Here is a 22009-nt window from a genome sequence, read left to right as displayed (position 1 = left end):
GTGACTTGGGAAAAGTGAGAGCAGAGCTTCTGCATCATTTATGTTCCTGGTGAGTGAGTTAAGTAGGAGCTGGAGGCACCATACCCGAGTAGACAGGGAACTAGACAGGGCAAACTTAAGGAGGCCTGAGTTCAATTCCCAACTCTGCCACTGGTCTGCTGGATGACTTTGGGCAAGTCTCCTGGTACCTCAGTTTCCCCATTTGTAAAATAATGATACTGATCTCCTTTTATAAGGCACTTGGAGATCTAAACATGAGATGAATTAGGTTTTTTTATTATATGGCTTTCCCAGAAATGCTATCTATGCTTGGAGAAATTATTGCCAGACAGGGAGATTGGGCTCTTCTCTGCACAGCTGCACAGTTCCAACACCCCTGCTTATATGCATCTGATGAAGTGGGTATTCACCCACGAAAGCTCATGCTCCAATATGTCTGTTAGTCTATAAGTTGCCACAGGATCTTTGTCACTTGTTACAGATCCAGACTAACACGGCTACCCCTCTGATACCTGCTTATATGGTACTTTACTGCATTGTAGGCTGAAGGAGGCTTTGCCTCCACAAACAGCCCCAGATGGCCCTGCCCACACTCAGCCCCGAGGCCCTCTCCAGCTTGCCGCTTCCCCCTTGGCCCTAGCCCAGGCAGGCTACTCCTCTTCCTGGGAGTGTGCTGGGGCTGGGGTGGCCACAGCCACCCTGCAGCCAGGACTTGGGGTGTCTGGGACTGCCCAGTGCTGGGGGATGTCCAGGGCTGGAGCTGTGGCGCCTGGTGCTCCAGGACTGGGGACGCTGGGGCCACGGTGCCTGGCAGCACTGCGGTTACCCAGCCTATGCTCAGTGGGAGGGGGGAAGGGGCTGAGGTTGGGGTCACAGCACCGCAGGCTAGGGGCTGCCCGCCCAGTGCTTGGGCCATCCAGCAGTGGGCCTTTGGCACCTGGCACTCTGGAGCGGGGGGCCATGCACCACCCATCCGTCCGGCGCTTGGGGGCTGGAGGCATTTGGGCGGCCCGGGAGTGGAGTGGAGTGGGGCTGGCGGCCACCGGCAGGGGGCCTCTGGGCTCCAGCGGGGGAAGAGGGGCGGGCCAAGCTGGGGCTAGTGTCTCCAGCCCACGGTTCACCTGCCGCCCAGACTTTACTAACTCAACCTCACAAATTCCCTCATTCAATGGGAGTTAGGCACCTAAATACCTTTGAGGATCTGGGCCCTCATCCCTAGATTAGTAAGAGAAACTTCTAGAATGCTGCTAGCAACAACTGTGCTTAAATGTAACTGGAGCTAAAAAAATTCTGAGCCCACTGTGAAAAGAACTTTGGTTCCAATCATCTACACACTAAGGAGAACAATCATAAGAACGGCTATGCTGCGTCAGGCCAAATATCCATCTAGCCCAGTGTCCTGTCTTCCCACAGTGGCCAATGCCAGGTGCCCCAGAGGGAATGAACAGAACAGGTAATCAAGTGATCCATCCCATCACCCATTCCCAACTTCTGGCAAACAGAGGCTAGGGACACCATCCCTGTCCATCCTGGCAAATAGCCATTGATGGACCTATCCTCCATGAACTTATCTAGTTCTTTTTTTAACCCTGTTATAGTCTTGACCTTCTTCACAACATCTTCTGGCAAGGAGTTCCACAGGTTGACTGTGCATTGTCTGAAATATTACTTCATTTTGTTTGTTTTAAACCTGCCGCCTATTCATTTCATTTGATGACCCCTAGTTCTTGTGTTATGAGGAGTAAATAACACTTCCTTATTTACTTTCTCCACACCACTCATGATTTCATAGGCCTCTATCATATCCCCCCTTAGTCGTCTCTTTTCCAAGCTGAAAAGTCCCCGTCTTATTAATCGCTCCTCATACGGCAGCCATTCCAGACCCCTAATAATTGTTGTTGTCCTTTTTGGAACCTTTTCCAATTCTAATATATCTTTTTTTGAGATGGGGCGACCACATCTGCATGCAGTATTCAAGATGTGGGTGTACCATGGATTTATATAGCAGCAATATGATATGTTCTGTCTTATTATCTATCCCTATCTTAATGATTCCCAACATTCTGTTAGCTTTTTTGACTGCCGCTGCACATTGAGTTGATGTTTTCAGTGAACTATCCACAATGACTCCAAGATCTCTTTCTTGTGTGGTATCAGCCAATTTAGACCCCATCATTTTATATGTATAGTTGGGATTATGTTTTCCATTGTGCACTATTTTGCATTTATCATCATTGAATTTCATTTGCCATTTTGTTGCCCAGTCACCCAGTTTTGAGAGATCCTTTTGTAGTTAAGTTGTGCATACCTTGTGAAAAATTTCTAGGGGCACCCTTGTTCTTTCCTACCATTGAAAATTATAAAGAAAATCAAACCAACTACTTCCCATCCCAACTTTTAACTAAATGCCGCAGCGATCAGCATAAGGAAAAGTAAATACATTGTCACCAATGGTAATTGGCTTTTGGAAAGTATGGTAAGATTTGATGCATATAACTGTGTGATCACTATTAACTCAAACCAAGTTCCTCTGTAGAGTATATGACCAAGTTTCATACTTCAGCCTGATTTTTCGCTGCTTTGCACCTTGTGTGGTGCTACTCAGCTGTGCAAAGACAGAATGTAATGTTACCACTCTGATTTGGTAGCATTTTACACCCATTTAGCATAGGTATTAAAATACACCACCAGGTGCTAGGAGATGAAAATTCAAGCCCCTTGGTAGGTACTTTTCCCCCCCTCCCTCAGTTCTCTGGTGACATAGGCAGTTAGTAGTGCACAATCACTGTCTAGACTCCAGTACTTCCTTCTTAAGAGTACTGTCATGAGTAGAAATAGATGGAATACCACAGAAGGAAAGAGCACACAATTTTAAAGAATCAGAACTGGTAACATCTGGAGCCTCTCTGTGTTACCCTCACTGGGCCCCATCTTGAAGTCCTTACTTAGTCCAAAGTCCTATTGCAATCAAAACTGAATAATGAATTCCAAGATTAGACCCCCTAGTATGAGGCTAGTTCTCTGTTGCTGAACATCTTGTAAAATGCACTCTCAGAACTATCACTTGTGCATTGTTCTTTCATATAACAAAAGGGTGAACACATGGGACCAACCCCACATAGAAGCGGGTATGCAGGTGTATTTGGATTCTCTTTAGTAAATACTATTCAGATCATTCATTTTTCAAGCAGATGATCAAAAATGCACATGCCCAAGCTTAAGCCAGTGGGAAAAAAGCTCTTCTATCAGATTAAATGCTAGGAAATGTATAGAAAGAATGTCTGAGTCTTACTAATAGACTAGCTATGGAGCTTCATGATGGGTTGTAATAAAACAATCCATGCTCCACTTGTGGTTATTCTGTATGTAAGATCACATTTCTGTATTTCAGTGCGTGCAACAGCAGACATACAAAGTGCCTTTCCACTTCACCAAATCAATTTGAAAAGAATGAGCAGATATTTTATATTGTTTTGTAAAGCAATTGCAATTTGCTGGCTGCTAAATCATATTACAGGGCTCTATGATGAAACCCTAATTGTGAGCATCTATGAAATCTAATTTATTCATTATAGTTAGAGACTAAGGTGATGTTCTAAAATACAGCATGAGCTATGCAGAAAACATTAGTGTGCTCACAACACCATCTAGTGTTCATTTTTGGCAATGTAGCTAAAAAATGCCTCTAGTCTAGGCCCAATTTCAGCCCTTTTCCTGCTTCTCTTTCCCATCATTGCTAAGAGCAAAATAAACCTCAAAATGAAAAAAGATAAAATGAATAAAAATCATCTTGTAGTAAAGATTGTAAATTCTGATCCTGCAAACACATGTATGCTTAACTTTACTACTGAGTAGCCCAATGACAACCTTAAGTCTGGCATTCTCTGAGTGCTTGGCTTTGTAACCTGTGTGTAATTACTTACATTGCAGTAGCACTAGAGCCCCAGTCCTGGCCAAGGAGGACCCCACTGTGCAGTACACCATATAAAAGGACAATCCCTGTCCCAGAACTTTACAAACCCAGAACAAGATGAGAGAAAACAGGTGAACACAGAGTAGGATGACCAGATAGCAAGTGTGAAAAATCAGGACAGAGGGTGGGTGTGTGCAGGGCCACCCTTACCCATACACAAACTACACAGCTGTGTAGGGCACCAGGAAATTTGGGGCACCAAATTGGCCCAAATTTCCTGGTGCCCTACACAGCTGCATGGTGCTCCAGCAGCCAGCCTGATCCCCTGACTGTCCCCGCTCCTGCCCGGTGCCCACTCCACCCCTTCCCCATAGCCCCCGGCCCTGCTCTGCTCCTGCCCCACCTCTTCCCATCCCTGCTCTGCCCCAGACCTGCCCCCACTCCACCCCTTCCCCTGAGTTACGACTTGGGGGACTGCAGCAGGGGTAGGCTGTGCCCTGCCCTCACCGGGCGGCGGGAAGTGGAGCCACCTGGTCCTAGCCCGCTCCACGGGTGAGTGCTGGGGAGTGGTTTTCTCCCCGTCCCCCCAAGCCTGCTCCTTCCCTCCACACCTTGGGCACCGCCCCGAGGAGGCCTGGGGCTGCGTAGGGCACCACAGTGTCTAGGGATGTGTGTGTAATAGCCCCAAATAGCAGGACTGTCCCTATAAAATCGGGAAATCTGGTCACCCTACCACAGAGCAGCCCACTGCAGGGAGGGGGCCCAAAGAAACCAGGCGCCAGCATTGCTCAGCCGCCCAGGTGGCGCTTGGCCATGGGGCGAGCAGACAGCGGGGGCGGGAGGAGGAGTGGGCGCCTATGAGACAAAGCTCCGAACACCAGCCCAGCCGCTCGGGCTAGTGGCCGAGAGGCGCCCGCCGAGGCCCGGCTGTCATGTCTCCAGCCCAGGCTCTGCGCGCACCCGGGGCAGGGGCTCCCTCGGGCCTGGCTGGGCTCGGGGCCGCCTGGGCGTGAAGCCGCAGGTCCCTCCCCCCTGGCGGGGCGGCCCCAGCTGGCTGCTCCGCCCCGCCCCGCTCGGTCCCCGCTGGCCGCTCAGAGGCAGCCCGGCGAGCCGCGGAACCAGCCGAGCCCATGGCCCAGGAGGACGAGGCGGCGGCGGCGGAGGCGGAGAGCGGCGGGCTCCTGCTGGAGAGCCTGAGCGCGCCGCTCACCCTGAGCCGGCTGGGCCTCTGCCTCTTCCTGCTCTACCAGATCCTGCGGGGCGAGCGGCCGCCGCGCCAGCCCGACGACGCCGAGCCGCCGCCGCCGCCCAAGCTCAAGCGCCGCGACTTCACCCTGGCGCAGCTGCGGCCCTACGACGGGGTGCAGGACCCGCGCATCCTCATGGCCATCAACGGCAAAGTCTTCGACGTGAGCCGCGCCAGGAAGTTCTACGGGCCCGGTGGGTGCCTGGGGGGGAGGCTGGCTGTGGGGGGAGGTGCTGGGTGCGGGGGGTGCCTGGGGGGAGGCTGGCTGAGGGGGGAGGTGCGGGGTGCCTGGGGTGCCTGGGGGAGGCTGGCTGTGGGGGGGGTGCACCTGGGGGTAATGGGGAGGTGCTGGGGAGGCTGGCTGTGGGGAGGTGCTGGGTGCGCCTAGGGGGCAATGGGGGGAGGTTGGCTCTCGGGAGCTGTGGGGGAGGACGAGGAGAGGATGTGGGGAGCTGTGGGGACAAGCTGGGGTGCAGTGGGGACCAGGGGATGAGCTGGAGTGTAGTGTGAGGGGGAGGGTGCAGGGGGGACCAGCTGGGGTGCAGGGGGGACCAGGAGAGGTGCTCATGTGTAGTGTGGGGGAGAGGAGAGGCTCTGGGGAGCAGTGTGAGGGAGAGGCCTTGGACGTGGTTGCGGTGTTGGGCTCTGTCTCTCACAGTATGTTCCCATCTCCCTAGCAGAGATCCCCAACCCTTCCTCCCTCTGTCTGCTGCTTGTTTGTTGTTTCCCTGTGTAACTGGCAGATCCGGTCTGTGGAGAGGATTATACTGGGGGGGAGAGGCCCATCTGTGCTCTGTCTGGAGTTTAGAAGCCCAGCCCCTCACCCAACTCTCAGGGCCTGACTGAACACAACCCAAATCACTGCTTTCTTGTGCAGTCTCCGTGGGTGTAGTAAATTACACAACACTCAGTGCCTCTTTCCAGAGCACAGGAGACTGATAAGGCAAAACTACTGATATGGGGGCCCCCATGGGCCAAAATAAAAGGTAGTGGTGGTCTCTAAGGGGGAAAGTACCCCACCCCAGGGCTTTGCAACATATGCTGTCTGCTGGAATTTGGGCAGCTATCAATTTAGAACTGTATTCCCTGCACAACACATGGGTGGGTGGGGAGAATGCTCTTTATTAATGCTTAATCTCTCTAGTTTCCTATTTGAAAAACACTTTTGCTTCTGAGCGGCTCTGGGTTTGGGTTGTCTTTAAAATTGGTGAACTTTTACCTAATTGGAGGTGATACCACTACAACTAAGTAGTAATAATAATAAGATCATAACGTTGGGAGCCAGTCCTGCCACTCCTATTCACCTAAACTAATTGGCATACTCAGGACTCCTCCTATGAGTAAAGGTTTACTTGTATCATCAGGGTACAGAACCAAGCCTTTTAGCTATGTACACTCAGAGTATATCTGACTCTTTCCCTTTATTTTGATCTCTTTTTGTCAAGCTCCATGCACATTTACAGTAATCTTTAAATGATGATACTGATGGGGCAGGCAGTTTTGTTCACCTGGCACAAGATTTTCTTTGTAAAGCCGTAGATGGCAGCCCATGAAATATTTTGTTGATTTCATCATTACATTCCCTTTTTGGTGGAAACAGTTCTATTATTTGATATTTATAATAGAGTAACACAGAGTTATTTTTATGATAGTTGTTCCCAATCACAATGACAGCCCCACTTGTGCTGTTCAGACACATGCAAAGATGATCCATGCCCTGTGGGTGGGTGGGTGTAAAGATGAGTAGGGTTTTAAGTTCTAGAACAGTCAGGTAAGATACATGATTGATTTGGATGTGTGGTTCTCTATCAGCATAGAGCTTTAAAAAACCTACTCATGAGTTACATCTCAGAACATGAGAGGCTGTATAGCATGTCTAATTTATTAATGTAGTCATGAAATTGGGTCTCTGTTTGTATGAAAAGGAAAGGGATTCCATTTATTGAAACTCTGAAAAGGCTTCTTATCCCCAGTGCAGGTGGGCAGAGCCTCTAATGTAACCAGATTTTGGTGTTTCAGCTCTCTTAAGAGGCATTAATGTATCATTGGAACATGTGCTATCCCAAATTTTCTGTTACTTCTGTACAGATAAAACATTCTGCTTACTATTGCAAATAAGTTAATGATTGATGAAGCTTACCAGCACTCCCTCTTGATAAGATACTTCTGACCCACTGTGACATCGGTCTCTTGAGATTATTATGAAATGTGCATTACATAATTTTTTTTATCTTTACTAGGCGCCCGAGTCCAGCCTGATCGCTATCCTTCGAGTAGTGTCAATCAAGATTCTCCTCCATATCTCAATCCAACTAATCATCTTTCAGGTCCTTCTTCTTTCATGGGCCAACTCTCTCTAAGCCAGAAGGATTTGTCAGAAATCCATACCCTTGCCTGGCACTCCATCTCCTCAGACTTCTGAATCCTTCCTCCTTCCACATAACTGACTCCAGTTAGCTGTCTTTACAGGTGCCACCCATATGCCTCAGGCTTGCTCCAGGAAAGCCATTTGCTTCTTGTCATCTCCTTGTGGATAGCTCCCTTTTGCCATGCCCTCCGCACACCAGCACTTGCCTCCTCTTCCTGATGTCACAGCACGCTCAGTATCTTCTTTAGTGATTCCGTTTACTTGTATTGTTTATTGTTTCGGGGTTTTGGGTGTGTATGTACTGGAAAATATCTGGCTCAGTATTACAAAATAGGACAAATTTTACAATACAAATCTTATTTGGGGATTTCTACATAAGGTTCAAGTCAGGGGATCAGCATGTTATTTGGTTCTTGGTACGTGGTCCTCAAAGAAACAGCAGCGTAATAATTACCCCAACATTTTTTTTATTTTAAAGAGGGCCCATATGGAATTTTTGCTGGAAGGGATGCATCCAGAGGTCTTGCCACATTCTGTCTGGATAAGGAGGCTCTGAAGGATGAATATGATGACCTGTCTGATCTCAACGCTACGCAGCAAGAGACCCTGAGAGACTGGGAATCGCAGTTCACTTGTAAGCAATTTCAAATACGCTCTCAGTGAAGTAGCTAGCTTCTGTGTATAATGGTGGAAGACATTCAATAGGCTATATCAAATGTCAGAGACAAAGTGGGTGAGGTTAATATTGTTTATTACACCAACTTCTGATGGGGAAAGACATAAACTTACAAAGTATCAGAGGGGTAGCCGTGTTAGTCTGGATCTGTAAAAAGCAACAAAGAGTCCTGTGGCACCTTAAAGACTAACAGATGTATTGGGGCATAAGCTTTCGTGGGTGAATGCCCATGCGTCTCATGAAGTGGGCATTCACCCACGAAAGCTTACGCTCAATACATCTGTTAGTGTTTCAGGTGCCACAGGACTCTTTTGTTACTCATAAACTTACAAAGAGGCCTTCTTCTTAAGGTCTGGCCCACACCTGAAGAAGAGTTGTGTAAGCTCAAAAGGTCTCTCACTAACAGAAGTTGATCCAATAGAAGATACTACCTCATCCATCTTGTCTCTCTAGTATCCTGGAACCAAGGCTGCAAACAAACTTCTATTTGAAAATATTGTACTTTGTTGTAACACTTAAGTTTTCTAATACTGAAAGATTAGAGAGAGAAAAGTCAGTTTTTCCTCATTTGAGTGGTAGCTTTTGGTTTGGTTTGGTTTCTTACAGAGAAAGAGAAGAGATTAAACCACTTTTTCAAATAGTAAAATGTGACTAAAAAGCAGTTTCATTCCCTGCCAATTTTTTTTTTGGTAGTTTTAAACTTCTTAATTAACCTGGTTGCACATAGAGTGTTCCTGTAAGGCAGTTAAATTTAGTTGGCATTGTATGGCGCATTCTGTTTTTCTAACATCCTGAAGAATTAAGGAAGCTTCTGGAAAACGGGATGTTTTTCCCCTTGGTACTCCTTGCTTCTCCTATTCTTATTTGAGCATTTACAAAACAAGGTTCGGAGAAGTAAAATTTTCAGAAGCTTCTAAGTGACGTGCAGAAGCCTATGTTACATTTTCAAAAATAATTTAAGCGCCTTTGAATACTGAGTGAAATTAGTAAATTCTGTATATGTCAAATTAACTATGCAGCATTATTCAGGAATGGCAGCCCCAGAATTAGGGGAGATGGACTGCCCTATGCTCACATCTGGAGACTCAGCTGCTTTAAACTTATTTTGTGGGCAATCGCTTTTCTTGTCTATTCAGGCTTGGATATAAATATACAATGATCTAAAAAATCTGGGCAATACTCTCTCTTCTGTTTTGAACTAGGAGTCACCAAATGAAATTAATAGGCAGCAGGTTTAAAACAAAAGGAAATATTTCTACATACAATGCACAGTCCACCTTTGCCAGAGGGTGTTGTGAAGGTCAAGACTATAACAGGGTTCAAAAAAGAACTAGATAAGTTCATGGAGGATCGGTCCATCAATGGCTATTAGCCAGGCTGGATAGGGATGGTGTCCCTAGCCTCTGTTTGCCAGCAGCTGGGAATGTGTGACAGGGAATGGGTCACTTAATTATTACCTGTTCTGTTCATTCCCTCTGGGGCACCTGGCATTGGCCACTATCAGAAGACAGGACACTGGGGGAGATGGACCTTTGGTCTGAGCCAGTATGGCCATTCTTATGTTTTGTTTTGCAGCTCTTTGTTTTAAAGGCTTCCAGTGTAAATATAGCAGCTATAGCTGCTCTGTGGTCCAGGTTTTTGTTTACTGTTAAACAAAAAAAATTGAAACTTTGTAGGCTGAAAACTGCTCAGCTAGCTTCTTATACCCAGGAGTTTGATATTGTATAATGATTCTCTACAATAATATCTTTCTGGTGAAGAATATTAACTGCACACTTAACCTGGGTTTCTAGATCAGGAAAGTGCTAAGGTAGGTTTGTTTGTTTGTTTTTCACTTACATAAAACAGACTGTAAATGTTATATAAATAACAAGCACTTCAGTAAGAAATATGTAGTGGAAATCCCATATACATTTGGTCTAGATAATATGACCATTAAAGTTTACCAGAAGTCTGGCTGCATGAAGTCTAGAACTTCAACTGATTGTGTTCCTCCTATTACACTGGTATAACATACGGTACTTACAAATGAATGTGGCATATAACCCTTAAGTCTTAAGATACCTACATTCAGACAACTTGAAGTGCGACTTGGCTTTCCTTTCATAGCTGTGGTTTCTGACATGCTCATTGGTATCATGGTCTTCACACCAGAAAACTATTCAAGCTTTACATTAAGCAGTCAGTCGGGGGTCAGACGTAGACAAGTCATTTTCATCATGATCAACTTGTGAAGTCAATAACTTTCATATGTTCCTGTTGTATGTTGCGTATATCGTGTTTCTGTCAAGGGGCTTTCTAAAGAGTACATGTGAAAATAATCTATTCAGTGTGCCCACATGTAATGAAGTCCTTTTTTAAAAGAAATGGTTGAAAAGGAAATAATCCTCTTAGGGTAAAAACCTTTAATTGGAATTTAAAAAAAATGTAGGAGCAAATGTAGACAAGGATCTTTTTCCACAGTACCGCTTCCCCTAGTCGCAAATAATTAATATTTTAGGAACAGTTACAGAAATGTATTTTTTTGTGCAATGGGAATTAAAAGTGGGATGGGGTAGTCTTTAATTTGGTGCCCAACATGGAGAGCCAAGTTTTCCCCAGGTAATGCTATTGTTTTTTGCTCCTAATTTGCTATTTTGGAAAACCTCCTCATGTAAACACAGCTGCTATTTTGACTCTCATCCTGTCTTGAACAAAGCTGTTAATCATGCCACATTGAATGGTGGTTTTATGTGTGTCCTAGACACCAGAATTACACTACCATATGTGTGACCAAAAACCAGCATTTAAATCAGTCTTTCCAGGAGTGAAGTGTTAGTACTTTAACAACTGCAATGTAGTTCCCAAACTTCTAGCAGATTATGCAAATATTTGCCTTTAAATTCATATAATTTAAAACTATAATATAGCAGGGAGTATAGTAAGAGATTTCCCTTCACTTGCTAAAAGGCTTTGCTGATCTGGAGAGCTGTGCTTCATAACCTTCCTCCTTATGCATATGTCTTACTACTTTAAATGCTTCACAAGGAAATATCTAACAGGAATAAGGCTTGTCTGGGTGCACAGTAGGAGAATTCCTATAGTGCCATCTCTAATGCAGGCGGGAAGAACATTTTTTCCTGTTTCCCAGGGCCTGTTCACACCATGAATCTCTGAAAATATAAACCCTTCAAGGTTTTCTTGACATTCTCTAAGAACATTCTCAGGATGCTAGCTTCCAGAACTTCAGAACTGGCATACGCAAGTGTAATTGCGGGGAGGGGGGGCTGTTCTTTCCCACTCACCCCCCCCCCCAGTGGTGATTTCATTTCTTCATTGTTGTAGTTGGCTCCCTTTGAACATGAGACCTTGAAACTGAGAACGTCATGGGTAACAAAAGTATCCGTGAATGCCTTTACATTGTCACTCCTGGTTTTGGCAAAAGGAGAATTGTATGGTTTGCATTTATTTTGCCCATTTCTCACATAAATGTCACCTGTTATGACAGTAGTAATAGTTTGACAAGTCAGTCACTTTTGTCAGTGTGCAAAACAAATGTAGAATTGGTGGTTCTTGATTTTAATGTTAATGCTATGTTAACCACTGTCTCTACTTTAGTGAAAACATTAGTTTGCACGAGGTAAAGGAATGATCTGTATTCTGTGCTTTTTCTCAATTTACAGTTAAGTATCACTACGTTGGCAAACTGCTGAAGGAAGGAGAGGAACCCACTGTATACTCAGATGAAGAAAAAGAAGATGCTAAAGATCAAAAGAGAGACTAGAGAATGCAGTGAGGAACAATATTTTTGTATCTTAAAGGACCATTTGTAACATTCCAGTTCTGTTTTACAAGTTGTAACATCAACAGTAGTTAGAAAAAGTACAGACTTGCTGTGAATTGGATTGCTTTTAAAACCATTCTTAATCTAAATTTACCGGTAACATAAACAAGATTAAATTTCTTCCATAAAAACTGCATGACCTAAATTTCTGTAGGACAAAAAGCACCAGGACCGTGCAAAGGTGAACTGCAACTTTGTACTAAGAAGTTATTTCTGTTTTTCTTTCATCAAAGTAGGTTGAAATAAAAAAAACAACATTATTTAATGGCTAAGGCCCCAATCCTGCAAACACTTAAGCATAAGAGTAACTTTACACATATGAGTAGTTATTCTACACTGAACTCAATGGAAGAGCTTGCAGGATCTGGGCTTTAGATTATAATTTCTATGGGGCAGGGACCATGTCCATAAAGCATCATACCTATCTATGGTGCTATATAAATAATAATTTTAATGGCAGATAAAACTGACATTTTAAAAAGATTTACCACAAGCCTATAGGGGAATCACTGAACATGAATGCTTTTTTAAAAAATCCTCTTTTGCTCAGAAAGGCTATATGATTTTTTTAGGTACTCGTATCATTCTTCAAGGATTGATGAACGGCTAAGCTAATTCCCAACTCGGGTAGACATGTGGCCGAGTGTCTACTTGAGTAGCACAATATAGCAGTGTGGCCACAGTGGCTCAGGCTAGCCATCCGAGTACAACCCCATCCAAGATCCTAGGTATGTATTTGAATAGCTAGCCTCAGTCGCTGTCCATGCCATGGCAGCCACGTTATTTTAGCATGCTAGCTTGATCAGAGCTACCATGTATGTGTCTACCTGGCACAGAAATACACCCAATGGCAGCGAAGACACACCCCATGTTTACTGACAGCCATGTAACTGAATTAATGGTTTTTGTTGTGTTTACCTCTAAAGCATATCTGAAATGTTACAAAAGTTTTTTGGTATTGATTATACGTTAGACCTCCCATCTAGAGAGGGGGATGACTCAGCTATGACTACTGTTCATTCACTCTTCCTCTTAGCAAAACTATTCTAGGAACTGATCCCAAAATTTAATCTATATGACTTTTTTTTAATTGGCAAACCTCCTAATGTAGACAGTTTATGCCAGCAAAAGAGTGCTAAAGCTGGTACAGTTCATCCCAGTTCCCAGAACAAAATAAGTTATACCAGCAAAAGCACTTTATTGCCAGTACAACTGCATCTACACTGATGCTTTCTCTGGTATAGAAGTGTCATTCTATACAGCACCCCTAACTGACGTTACTATACCAGCAAGTTTCTAGGGTAGAGCTGGCTCTAGAATTGTTTTTTAGCGTGTTACTTTGTCTCATAACTCATGTCCAGGCTCGTCTTTTAGCAGGTTCTTCCTTACTGAGTAACCAAGTCGCATACCAAAAAGGGGAATTGAGAATGTCTTTGCCCAGTGAGGAGGGTCAGCATACTGTTAGGACACTGAAGAAATATTTCAGATTGTTAGTGGAAATGTCAAGAAATTAATGACCCACTGATCCCTCATGGAACGCATTCCTTGTCGAAACACTTGCTTGAATGTTGTGTGTGCTCTGTAGTTCTCCATCATTCCCTCTCTGTCAGATCCTGTTGGATTCAGTTAAGCAAGTCAGCGTAGGTCCTTGATTTTTAGCTTGTTTCCCTTCTGAGTCCAACAGACCCTGAGTTCATTGGCCTTCAGGACATGTTTCAAGTTACCTATTCACTTAAGCCTCTGCTACAAGAGAGGCACTTTTTTTTTTAAGTTGACTTTTGTTAAATGTTTTTTAAACCTTGGTTGGTTTTAAATCAGATTGAATGTGAGTTTGCAATAGGCCGACCTTGCAGAGCTCTTGCCCACTTGCCTGCAGTATGTATGTAATATATATATTTTAAGCAAAAGTAATGTTTTAACTCTTCGTTAGTACCATAGTAAAAGGTGGTTAAGTGGGTTTTATACCTGGGCCAGTAAACTTTCAAGACAACATTGCAAATCTACCATAGGCACGTTCCTGCACTGAAAGGTTAATAGTGGTCTGGTAGCTTAAGCACAGGTCTAGAGTTAGACTTGTTCTGTAAGCTTAGCCAAATCACTTTAACTCTATGTGCTCCAGTGTCTCCATTGGTAAAGGAGGCCGATACTTACTTCACAGGGGATTGAGCCCTGGTTCTTTCATGTAAAGTGCTTAGAGATCCTCTGGTGGAAAGTGCTATAGAAAGGCAAAGTATTACATAGGTTTTTTAGCTTTTTTTGTTTTTTTCATGGTGCCCATGTTTTGTTTTGTTTTGGTTTATCATGAGCAGCCTGTGTGTTGCTGCTACTGTGTACTTTTGAATGAAAACCAGCTCCGTGGGAGCTCAAGCCTCTTGCAAAATCCCTTGTTGCTGATGATCCTATTTGCCAGAGCAGCCCAATGTTCTATAAAACTTAGAGAGGAAACTTTAGGCAGAGGAGCAGACAGAGCATAGCTGCTTACACCGAACAAAAAGGGAAACTCCCTAAACTAGGCAAAATTGTTCTTAAATAGCAAGTGTTCCATGAGGTGCAGCAGCTTTTGTAAACACCCCCTAGTGCACTGTGTAAAAATACCTGAGACCGTGTGTGTTCAGAATGACTGTTCTCAATCCATACTCTGGGAACCACTTTGATTGCATTTGTCTTTTTGTAACAGTAGGCCTTAAAACAAAGAGTGCAGTTGTTTGCACAGGTAGCTTGCTAAAATATTATATGAACCATGTAGGGAGAGGCTAGGCTAATGTAAAACTAGTTATGGGCTTGTGTTGCTTTTTTAAGCCATTTATACCCCTTGTAGACTACTTCTAATGGTTTTACCTCAAATCAGAAAAGTGCTTTTACTTGTTACAGGCAGACAATAAAATTCTTACATAGTGGTGGTATTTCTTTATTTTATCTAAAGGGACCAAATACAACTTTCTAGTCCCTAGCATTCTGAATTTCAGGTATTTATTTATATATTATTTCCAGTCTGTCATGTGACCAGGGACAATGCTTAATATACAGTCTCCACTTTGGACACTTCATATTCAACCTTAGCCAGTCTGAGCTGAATGCCTCTGGATGGGGTTTGAAACATACTAATTTTAACTGAACATTTGATTAATGAATGTGCAGTTGACAAGATTGTACTCCAGCACCGCTATAAAACCTGCTTTGCTGTTGCAGATCTACTGCTGTGCAACAAAAAAGCTCAAGTAAGCTTAAACGGTGTATAGCAAGAAAAACATAGAAGTTGAAGGTTTGGATGCCTTCAAGTGAGCTTAATGAGATCAAGAATCTATGCTTCCAAGTGATCGAATGTGCTTCTTATGCCATTGCTAAGTTATTAATAAACCAAGGGCACGTCCACACTACAATCTTAAGTTAACAATAACAGTAGTGTCTGATGTCCACCCTACCCTCCTTCAGTCAGTGGTACATGCACTCATCAGGAGCACTTTCATCAACGGAAGAGGGGCAGTGTGGGGGGCTGAGAGCCAGTACTCTCAGCTCCGTGCAAATCCCTGCCGGGAGCCCAGCTGCTCCCTGGGCTTCTCGCCTTCCTGCTCCCAGCTGGGGTTTGTCACTTCCATGGGGGGAGATCCATGCCTGGAGTCCAGTTGGCTGCCATGCTTCCAGTAGGGAATTGAGAGGCTGCAGGGGGAGCCAGGCTCCAAGCTAGGAGCCCCGGGCAGCCTCCCTCCCTGCTAGGAGGGGGGAGCTGGGACTCCAGGGGGGAGCAGAGCTCCCAGCAGGGAGTCTGGGGAGTCAGCCCAGCTGGGGAGCCAGGCTTTCTTGTCAATTTCACGGCTCCACTTATGCCTCTCCTAGAGTTACGTCGGTGTAGGCCAGGGGTCGGCAACCATTCAGAAGTGATGTGCCGAGTCTTCATTTATTCACTCTAATTTAAGGTTTTGCATGCCAGTCATACATTTTAATGTTTTTAGACGGTCTCTTGCTATAATATATAACTAAGCTATGGTTGTATGTAAAGTAAATAAGGTTTTTTAAATGTTTAAGAAGCTTCATTTAAAATTAAATTAAAATGCAGAACTCCCTGGACTGGTGGCCAGGACCCAGGCAGTGTGAGTGCCACTGAAAATCAGCTCACGTGCTGCCTTCGGCACGTGTGCCCTAGGTTGCCTACCCCTGGTGTAGGCACTTACAGGGATGGAAGCAAGGCTGTGGGTGTGTACGCTGACTTAGGTCTACAGAAGCTGCCTTATGTTGACCTAACTGTAGTGTAGACCAGGTTTTACACTTGACTTGTGTATTGGTTAAAGCAAAAATAAACCCTATTTTCAAACACTGGGCAGTGGCCACTGCCCAAAGTGGGTTTTAGAATGTTAAAAATTGCTTGACAGCCCCTAAAAACCTTTCATGGTCACTGGGGCTTTTCCACAGAAGTGAGGGGTGGGCAGGTTTTATATGAAACTCAAGGAAAATAGCAATAATTTAACTAAACCACCAAAAATCAGAATCAACATTGCAAGCACAATGTACATGTACACCCCTCACCCCAAAACCACTGATCTTCCCCTGACCTGGTCTTTCAGCAGCTGTTAACAAGCCTCTTCACAGCTGTGCCAACATCTCAGGCTGGCTCATCTGTAAAGATGAGTTTCCAGGTGTAGTCTGTCTGGTTAATATAAACTTTAGGCAGAGCTGACAGGATTAATGTGTGCAACTCCCTGCTCTGGCTTGCCCAGCTCAGAAGCTGTACTGGGCCTATTAATTTTCTCAATTTTAACTTCAACCTTTTTAGAGTTAAAATGCAAAAACCATTATTTTGGCTTTAATATGTTTTGCCTCCAAAATTAACTCCCCATCTTTTCTCCATTATTTCTTGGGTGGGAGAACCTTTTGAGTTCAACCCGAGGCTGCATGTAAGACGCTTTTGAGTAATATTCCTAAATTGTGTACGTTATATAGAAAAACCTTCTACATTTGGCACATGTGAATTGAGGACACAATTCCAGCATGGGAGTATCTGTAACAAAATTATAAAACCTTCTGAATGGTGATGTACATTAGAACAAGCTTTGTGACTAGCATCCTAGGAGTGTAATATACTGTAGCAGTTTGGTCTAGGACTGGATGCAGAGACCTGACTTACTGACTCTTTAGAGCCTTATACAAGTCATGTAACACTTGTGCTTCAGTTGTCATGTCTATAAAATGGAGCTGATACTTACCCTCACTCTGTAAAGTGCTTTGAGGGCGTAAGCACTTATTTAAGTAAGAACTGATCCGTCTAATGCAAAATGAAGGCAATTCAACAGAAGGAAAAAAGTTTACAATGTGGTAGGGGTCAGGTACCACTTCTAGTAAAGCCAATGCCTGTTGCAAGAAATAAAGGGATGTTCTAAATTTTTGGCAGGGGAAGGGAAAGGAGGGACGGGAGAATTGCTTCATAAAATGGCTGATGTTTTCTCTTGATAAACACAGGGCTTGGGGAAATGGACAAACTATATTTGCATTTGCTGTGGCTTAATCCCCTTTTCCAAGTATCACCAGCTACTGTGACTAAGCAGCACACCAGGTAATTGAACAGATTTCAGATTAACAGAGCATCATGTGCAGATTAGCAGTTGAGACTTTCCCATAATCACCCTAGTCTGAACTGTCGGGGAATGGGGACAGAATTGCTGTGGGCATGTATAATATACAGAGAGCTGTAGAATTCTGGAAAAAGAAAAACCTACCTACTTTCATCTCCAAGCAGCCTTGGTTCACTAGCAGCTGCTCTGTAAGGGCCATAAACCTCCAAAGGCTTTGCATCTACCCCTTAACTAATTAGCTGTAAGTAGGCATTACTTTAGGTTCTCTAATTATGTAAGAAAGTATGCTTCAGTAATGAACGGTCACAGCAAACCTTATGTAAGCAGTCACACAAGACTGAGGCGGGGCTGAAAGGCTCCATGTTTATGCAGTTTGGATTTTTTTTTTAAATCTATACAATAAAGGGGATTTACATCTGAATCTTTATATTTACTAGATCTTCCAGTACATTGTGTGCTATGAATTCAGTTTGTAACCTGCTACCCTTCAGCATTTTGCCCCACATGCTCTTGTACTCTGTACACACAATTTGATGCCAGTTTGTTTGTTAAATCAACAGAAAGTGGCAGAGTCTGAATGCAAGGCAAATGTTTGTCAAAGGGTACTCAGTCATGTGGAAAGGACCTGGATTATTTCTTCCCTCTTTTCTACTGCCTAAGCCAACCCAGAGAGTGGTGGTTAAATCATTGATAAAGAAATCTTGCCAGTCATTCTTACATTAGTCATTTAGAGACAAGTGGGGAAATTTGTGTAAAGTTTTGGCTTGTAAATGGGTGCTAAATGAGAACAAATGCCACAGCCATTGTTAACCTCACTTCCTTGATATGATTAAGTTTTCCCCTTTTCAAACAAGTGGAGCCTTGGTGCTTTTTCACACCTCTAGGCCTCCTTTCATTCGCATTTTTGTTCAATACCCAGGCTACTCCCCACAAGGGGGACGTGATCACTTTACCGGGAAAAATGAAGGTAAAGGTTGAATTCTCTCTCTATGGATTCACCTATCTTTGAGCCATGTTACATCCTATCAGAGTTAGTACAAAAGTTAAAGGGAAATGTCTCCTCAAGCAGAGTAGAAATGCAGTAAAAATAACACTATTCTTAGATCATATTTCTTGGTTTTAAAATAGACAGTGGTGTCTTGTAGCTTTGTCAGTCCTAGGGCAGTAGACAGACAAGCTAGGTGAGGCAACATCTTCTGCTGGATCAACTTCTGTTGGTGAGGGTGACAAGCTGTTGAGTTTCCACAGAGCTGTTCTTCAGGGCTAGGAAACTAAGGGTATGTTTACACTACTCGCCGGATCGGCAGGTAGTGATCGGTTTATTGGGTATCGATATATCGCGTCTCATCTAGACACGATATATCAATCCCCGAACGTGCTCCTGTCGACTCCGGAACTCCACCAGGCTGCGTGGCAGTAGCGGAGTCGCGGCCATCGATCCCGCGCTGTGAGGTAAGTCGAAATAAGATACTTCGACTTCAGCTATGCTATTCCCGTAGCTCAGGCCTGCACAACTCATAAAGTGGCGAGGGCCATATTACTCCAAAGAAAACAGCTGAGGGCTGAACCCCCCCTGCCTCACCAACTCCCCCCCAGCACCACCCAGCCCCCCTTGAAATATTCCCCCCCTGCCAGCACTCCCTGCCCTGCGGAAACAAACCCTCCTTCTCCAGCACTGCCCCACCAAAACAGCGGTATTGAACCTTGGTAATATGTTATAGCGGGCCCCTAAGGTAGTATAATTAAGGTAAAAGAAAAATGTCTTTTTGCTAGAAGTAGAATAAGATCTTCCCCCAACTTTGTAATCAATTGCCCTGTTGAATGAATGAGGTGTGACTGGGGAAGGCGTGGAAGGCAGCATGTCCAGACAGCTGCAACCCTTGGCGAGGGGATGGGAGCCAGACCAGATCAGGAGAACAGGTCAGCCGCTGACTCCTCAGCCCCTTACCTGCCCCGGCTCGCCTACTCACCCCTTGCCCGCTCAGTCACTGCCTCAGCCCCCATTACCCGCCCGCCCACTCGCCTCCTCAGCCCCCTCATCCCACCGGCTCACCTCCTCACTCCCTGCCACTGCCCGCCCGCCTCTTCAGCCCCCCCCACCCCTGCCACTTGCCTACTCACCCCTCGTGGGCCGCATGTTGTGCAGGCCTGCCGTAGCTGAAGTTGCATATCTTACATCGCCCCCGCCCCCTAGTGTAGACCAGGCCTAACTGAGTGTCCCAGGTAAATACAAGGTGGAGCAGATTTAGAAGAGACACTTTGAGCTAGATTCCCAGACATGAAGACGAGTTCCGTGTAAGCTCGAAAGCGTCTCTTTCTCTCCAACAAAAGTTGGTCCAATAAAAAATATTACCTCACCCACCCAAATGCATTTTAAAAACCACTTTTAATTCTCATTTATTTCACCTGCTGCCTTGCTGTACCATAATATTCAGCAACTGCTGGAAATGTAAACTGATAATTCAAGTAGAGCTGTCCAAGAGTGGTAAGTGGGGGTTGCAGAAGACAGGTTCTCTCACTTCTCCTCACTTACCGGATAGCTGAACAGCAGCTCTCCAGCTGAGGAGCTGAGTGCCACACAGAGGTTACACTACAGGTGGAGAGCAGCTGTCTGCTTGGTCCCTGAGTGCTCCAGTCACAGCTTTGCAGGTGTTTGGCAGAATCACACTAAGCATTTTTGTCCTTCAGGTTTATTGAACTCCCTATCCCAAATCACATTATTTACGTACCAAACACGTGGTTGTTTTGGTACGTCACTAGCTTTATTTCAAAGCAAGCTGGGCAAGTGTGTAATGGGCTTGGTTCATTTCCACTTCTGAAAAGGGCCTGATCATCGACAATCTCCACTGACTTTACCCTTTCAGGATTTGACCTTAAGCACACCTGAGGCACAATGCACTAGCCAGTTACTGTGTAACATGGTGTATTAGCCTTAAACTGGGTTATGACCTAGCAAACACATTTTAGGCAGCTTAGGGAAGTGCTGAATAGTGGAAACGCCACCTGACGCCAACGGTGAGTGGCAACCCTCAGCATCTGGTCCTTAATGCCCATTTTATAACAGGAGTAGAAGTATTCTAACCATTTCATGCAAGTATCTTACTGAGATTGTAAGCTCTTTGGGGACAGGGACCATCTTTTTGTTCTGTATAGCGCCTAACAGGTTGGAGTCGTAGTATAGATAGGTGCCAATGCAATACAAATAACTAACGGAATTAAATGGAATTATGTAAGCACCTGCAGTGCATGCCTGATCACTAGCCACCTGAAAGTTACTTTTCACAGTTTAATATATTATACAGTAACATTTAAGAGATTTACATAAAATAAAAATACATTTTATTCTTTAACTTTCATAATTAAGACATTACATCTTATTCCTGAGCAACATCAATATATAAGTTTAACCAGAAAACATCCACAAACTTTTTTAAGTTTAAAAGCAAATTCTTAAATTCTGTAGTTGTTTTTTACAAAAGCCATGTAAATGAATATTGACCTATGAAACATCATGCTGAACAGTCCAAAATACAGAACTACAGGAGCTCAGGTAGTGTGTGTCGGGGAAGAAAGGTAAGGAGATTAATAATAAAAAATACATGGGGGTAGGATCTAAACAATGCAATCTATAAACTACTAAGGGAAGAGTTTGCTGAAATTATGTCTAAAGTTATTTCATAGCTTAATATGATGAAGTAAAACCAGTCAGATTGGCATTTTTCATTTTAAAGTGCACATATTACATTTTATTCACTTTATTTGTGTTATCTAAATGGAAAATTTCAAATTCAGGATTGGCTTGTTTGTAAATGAATCTAGGTGATGCAAGAAGCAAGAAAAGAATCAGTACATTTATTTGCTTTTAAGTGGGATGACAGCCTGGTGCAAAACCATCAGCAAATTACACTTAAAGAAATATTTAGTTCCAGTTCTAGATAAAGTCACTTCCTTACCTGTAAGTGTGTGAATTATATAATGCAATGTGCATAAGCCTATGCACATAAATAGCCATTTCAGGATCAGTGGGGAAAAAGTTTGCTTTTTGTGGCTGTAAATATTGCATCAAGGAAAAACACTTATGCCACTACAGTGGAACAGAGATATTTACATGGTAAACAATTGCAATAGTTGGTCTTCATTACAACTATATAAAAAGCAAGATAGACAGGGGGCATAAGTTTTCCCAAGTATATAGACAATATTCTCAGCAAGAAGCTGTCTTCAAACAAAAAGGTGTCATACATAACAGTACTTTGAGTAGCAACCAGTTGTCATTGATTACTGGGAACCTGAAAAAGGCACTCAACCTATGAACATGTTTTTAACAATAAGAATAGACTGGGGTAAAACCTGGCTTAGAAGGCTGTAGAAGTCACCATTATTGAACGATGCGGTGGGAAACACAACATAACATGAATG

The 22009-nt window shown here is 44.1% G+C and overlaps 1 protein-coding gene across 1 annotated transcript; it reads left to right on the top strand.

Moving 5' to 3' along the window:
* Positions 1 to 4941: 4941 nt before the first annotated feature.
* On the top strand, positions 4942 to 14923 carry PGRMC1 (progesterone receptor membrane component 1). Its single transcript, XM_039489615.1, has 3 exons — positions 4942 to 5353; positions 8006 to 8161; positions 11866 to 14923. The coding sequence occupies exons 1-3, from the start codon at positions 5044 to 5046 to the stop codon at positions 11964 to 11966; spliced, it is 567 nt and encodes a 188-aa protein (XP_039345549.1). The 5' UTR covers positions 4942 to 5043; the 3' UTR covers positions 11967 to 14923.
* Positions 14924 to 22009: the final 7086 nt, after the last annotated feature.

Source organism: Mauremys reevesii, linkage group 9 (genome assembly GCF_016161935.1).
Source record: "Mauremys reevesii isolate NIE-2019 linkage group 9, ASM1616193v1, whole genome shotgun sequence".
Classification (NCBI taxonomy): Eukaryota; Metazoa; Chordata; order Testudines; family Geoemydidae; genus Mauremys; species Mauremys reevesii.
Note: the sequence above shows the minus strand (reverse complement) of the source record. Positions and strands in the feature narration are given on the sequence as shown.

Coding starts and splice junctions, on each gene's coding strand:
- PGRMC1 (XM_039489615.1), top strand. CDS start 5,044: ATGGCCCAGGAGGACGAGGCGGCGGCGGCGGAGGCGGAGAGCGGCGGG. Junction 5,354..8,005: donor CAGGAAGTTCTACGGGCCCG/GTGGGTGCCTGG, acceptor TTTATTTTAAAG/AGGGCCCATATGGAATTTTT. Junction 8,162..11,865: donor CTGGGAATCGCAGTTCACTT/GTAAGCAATTTC, acceptor CTCAATTTACAG/TTAAGTATCACTACGTTGGC.